General features: G+C 37.1%; 1 protein-coding gene across 1 annotated transcript in view; it reads left to right on the forward strand.

Moving 5' to 3' along the window:
• The window catches only part of LOC112512329 (protein S-acyltransferase 21), a 6,567-nt gene continuing 1,808 nt past the window's right edge, over nt 1-4,759 (forward strand). The window contains exons 1-9 of the mRNA XM_025118219.1: nt 1-407; nt 2,013-2,126; nt 2,225-2,345; nt 3,278-3,477; nt 3,559-3,627; nt 3,726-3,797; nt 4,114-4,242; nt 4,386-4,466; nt 4,552-4,753. Coding sequence (XP_024973987.1) covers nt 363-407; nt 2,013-2,126; nt 2,225-2,345; nt 3,278-3,477; nt 3,559-3,627; nt 3,726-3,797; nt 4,114-4,242; nt 4,386-4,466; nt 4,552-4,753 — 1,033 coding nt within the window. The 5' untranslated portion in view covers nt 1-362. The remainder of the gene's footprint in view (nt 408-2,012; nt 2,127-2,224; nt 2,346-3,277; nt 3,478-3,558; nt 3,628-3,725; nt 3,798-4,113; nt 4,243-4,385; nt 4,467-4,551; nt 4,754-4,759) is intronic.

The following is a 4,759-nucleotide window of genomic DNA, read 5'->3' on the forward strand; positions in this document are numbered from 1 at the left end:
CAAAAGATTGTTGGTCTTTGGATTGTAAGTGTGGTTTTAGCAGACCAAAACCCACAAAATTTCCTAACTTTCTTCCACGTCTCATTGATCGATTAATCGATTCTGCATAGAAACCCTAGATTTTGAGGAATCCAGCTATTGGGTCGGGTTATTTTGCGGTTTAACATCTGGGTCAAGATTAAATATCGTCTTCTTGACCCGTATGTTCCTCATTGAGAGAGTCAAGGACTGAAGAACATAGTCAGTGGTTTCTGTTTGTTAACTTTTTATGGGGTTTTCTTGAATTTGGAGTTTCTATGGTTAATTTGACTTTGAATGCTCTTTGATTCGGGAGGTTTGGCTTTTGACTTTGTATTTTGATCATGGCTAGACGCCATGGGTGGGAGCTTCCTGCTCATACTTTTCAGGTACATATTTCCCCCCAATTTGCTACTCTGATTAGTTCTCTCTGTGTGTGTGTGTGTGTGTGTTCTTATGTGTTGTTTGATCTACATATTTGTTTTAGCATTTTGAATTATTTTACTTGTTTCTGAAAAGCCAAAATCTTGGCACAAATTCAAGAAAACTAGTATAGTTGGCATAAAATAGTGAAGAAGGTATGATGGGAAAAATGTGGTGTTTTATTTGCTGTTTCTTTTGCAACTATGTTGGTTTTATCTACAAAATGCAATTTAGAGTGATTTGGAGGTTGACCACTTTGTAATTATAGGGGTTTTAACTTGAGTTCTGATTGTTATGTTTTTTATAGGATGCCACCGTACTGATTCTAGGGTTCTTCGTGGACATCCATGATTTTGGGCTAATAATAGTGTTGAAACTGGTATCCAATAAGACTGCATTATAATGTGGGATTGTTTGTTTTTCTTTTTATGCTGAAATGGGAGTATAAATATAGCAGGGTGCTAGAAAAAAGATGTCTGCAGAGATGGCACTAGATAGACCCACATGAACAAGGTGGACAATCTAGTTCGTTAATTTTTTAGCCAATTTTTATAAGCATATGAAATTGTGTAGGATTCTTTAAATTCTGTGAAGTGAAACCAAGATGGAAAAGAAAACCGTTTGTTTGTGATTCTAAACGCGACTTTGAAAATCATGGGTCCGCTGTTGGATGGCGTACAACAAGAGTCTTTGGCATATAGTGTCAAACTTGAAGGATAAGAGAAGAATGGAAAAAGAACATGAAAGGATTTGGTTTTCAAATGTAAGTTTCTAAGGCGTCATCTACATTGAAGTGTTTGACTATTAGTCAAACTAAATACACCCTTTAATAATAATAACAAAATAGGAGAATGTTGTGGACCAAAATCAATGCCATCGATATCTTGTAACAATTGCTTATTGAAACAAAGGCGTAACTTGGATTGGAACATTGCCAAAAAGATAACAGTCGGGAAATTCCCAATGGTCATGTGGAGACTCGATCTGGCAACCTATAAAGATCCCCAAGGCCTAGCCTCTATCTGCCACTCGAGCTGGCCCTCAAGTTTATTTCTCTTTGTTCTTACATACAACCAGTGTTCTAAAAGGCTCGCCATAACAACCGCCGTGGCATGCTGTGGCTCAAGGCTCATGTCTCACAACACGTTAAGCTTGTGGTATGCCATGGTCCAATATGCGGTTTTTGTAACGCGATGTTTGAGTTTTCTTGCCTTTTTTAGTGTCTTACTCTTTAGTTTTTAGTATATAAACTTGTAACATCCTAGGCTAACTGTACCAGATATTGTTCGCTTTATCCACACCTGGATTCATGGCTCTAAAACGCGTGTAATAGAGGCTGTATCCAGTTCCTTATAAGACAACCTTCGTTCCTCTCCCGCAACCGATCTCACAATACTAGTTTAAATTATTTAAAATCATTGAATCATTGGGTAGTACTAAAAAAATATATGTGTCTATAATAGAAAATATATATATATGACATATAGATTTACCGCCTGTTTGTGATGATTGAGTGTCGTATATTCTCTTTTGAGGTTGGCTTCTTGTTTAATTTCCTCCTAAATTTGCAGGTTGTGGCTATTACTGTATACTTCTTGTTGTCAGTCGCATTCTATGCGTTTTTCTCACCTTTTCTTGGAAAAGAAATCTATGAACACGTGGCTATCGGTGTTTATTCCTTCTTGGTAAATGATTCTTTTTGGCCTGTAATCAGTTATGTACACATTATGCACTGATTCTTGTTCTTTGCTAAGAGTAATTGTCGGTGTTATTGTCATTTTAGGCTCTCAGTGTATTTGTCCTCTACGTAAGATGCACAGCTATTGACCCTGCTGATCCCGGCATTCTAATTGAACCCGGAAGGGCTTCACCAAATAGATCGCAAAATGGTACAGAAGTTCCTGGTTAGTATATGGATTCCCGTATACTTCTATTTTTAGTTGTTTATATATGGAATGGTTTTAGGTTTACTTTATTATTATTTTTTGTTGATTGTCATATGCATATACAGACACGTACAAATACATACAGAAGCATGTGTATGTATATACTGGAAAGTTAATTTAGGAACCGAAAATATTTTGAGAACCAACTATTCATGATGAATGAATATCATTTCTTTTCATTATTCATGATGAATATCATGAATAATTCTCATGGTTCTTTATTCTTAAATATTCATGAATATCATTCATTTTCATCATTCATGATGAACATCATTAGTAGTTTGTTCTCATGGTTCTTTATTCTTAAATATTCATGAATATTATATCATGAATATCATGCATTTTCATTATTCATGATAAATAGTTGGTTCTCATGGTTCTTAAAATATTTTCAGTTCTCAAATGAACCGACCCCTATACAAGCAACAAGAAAAGAGAGAGAACGAAGAATACTGTGGTTATTGTAGCTTGGCTTATATTTTGTTTGAATGCCTTTTGCCTATGAGAGTTGTTCCCGTGTTCCTAGAAATCAATCAAAAATTCCCAATTGATACCAATATCTAAACATATATAGTTGTAAGAAGAAATCAAATTATCTAAAGCATACATTAAACATTGCGCAACTCAAAATAATTACTATGAAATAACCCAAATTTTGCCAGTGAGAACTAGATGGGGGCAGGTTCGTTTCAGAACCGTAAATATTTTGGGAACCATGACCATGAGAACCAAATATTCATAATGAATATCATGATATTTTGGTTCTCAAAATAATTACAGTTCCTAAATAAACTTGCTCCTAACTAGATATCTCTCGGTTGCCATCAAGAAGAACGATTGTCATTGGAACATGATTGAACATTTACTCACTAGTGTCGTTATAATGTCAGGAAACACGTCTTCCGTTGGAGAACCTAGCAAGATGGGGTTTCAAAATGGAGGAATATATGATAGTGGTAATTCAGGAGTTTGTTCAAAAATTGCGGGGGTCGTTTGTGGCTGTATTGTCAAAGAAGATTGCCGTAATGATGAAGAGATGCAACTAGGAGGAGAAGAAGAGGCTTTATTTTGCACATTGTGCAATGCAGAGGTATTGATCTACCGGTCTTATTCATTTGACCTTTTCATGTAGCTTCTATTAATGCATTTTCTCGATATTGGTTGCTTGTAGGTGCGTAAGTTTAGCAAACACTGCAGAAGTTGTGATAAATGTGTTGACGGGTTCGATCATCATTGTCGGGTAAGTCCTGGTTGCATCTTCTTCGTCCATTACTTTAAATTCACATGATCGGCTTTTCTAATTTGTAATTTAATTATCTTTAATACATTTTTGTGCAGTGGTTGAACAATTGTGTAGGGAGGAAAAATTACTTCACATTTGTGTGCTTAATGGCCGTGAGCCTCGTTTGGGTAAGCGGTACATTAAGATAGTAACTTTTGATTTGACATCTTTTTGCGGTATTTCACCCGACCTTCAAGCGGAATATACTGAGTTTGTTTGGTTTGCTTTTATCTGTAAATGGTACTAACCAAACCAAACCAAACCAAACGAGCTTAGTAAAGCCCACTAGGAGGTGGGGTCCGTGGATGGTGAGATGTACGCAAATATGACCTCGACCCCAAAGAGTAGAACCGTTGTCTCCGTGAAGACTATGCAAGTGGTATCTCACTATGCATGATGCTTGACGAAGTTCTTAATTCAAATATTGGCTTGTTTTTATTTCAGCTGACTTTTGAATGCGGGGTTGGTATTGCTGTTCTTGTTCGATGTTTTGTTGAGAAACGGGCTACAGAAGACCAGATTTCGAGTAGACTTGGAGATGGATTTAGTCGGGCCCCATTTGCGACAGTTGTGGTATGTTTGCTCTCTTTAACCCATTATACCCACTATAATCATCGCCGTATTTTCAAATGTTTGTAACTCGTTCACTTATTATATATTAAAGGCAAAATGCATCAAAATACAACAAAGTTTACTATTGATTGTTCGTTTTGCAGGCTATATGTACGGTTGTTTCCTTTCTAGCCACGATTCCGCTAGGAGAACTCTTCTTTTTCCACATTATCCTAATTCGCAAGGTTCGTTTTTTCATCCACGTCCAACCTTAAAAGCATCTTATCTCGTATTCATGAAGTAACCACCGTTAGTGATAATCCGATGCAGGGTATTACAACATATGAGTATGTTGTCGCCATGAGGACCCAAAGTGAACCTCCTGGTCCCTCATTGGACGGAATGGATCAACAAAGCTTGCAGTCTTCCCCCACGAGCTCTGCTGTGACCGCCATTAGCGGCCGAAGCTCCCTCGGTTTGGGTTTGCAGTATAAAGGTGCTTGGTGTACCCCTCCAAGAATCTTTATGGATCACCAGG

Source organism: Cynara cardunculus (genome assembly GCF_001531365.2).
Source record: "Cynara cardunculus var. scolymus isolate 2C chromosome LG 1, CcrdV1, whole genome shotgun sequence".
Lineage (NCBI taxonomy): Eukaryota > Viridiplantae > Streptophyta > Magnoliopsida > Asterales > Asteraceae > Cynara > Cynara cardunculus.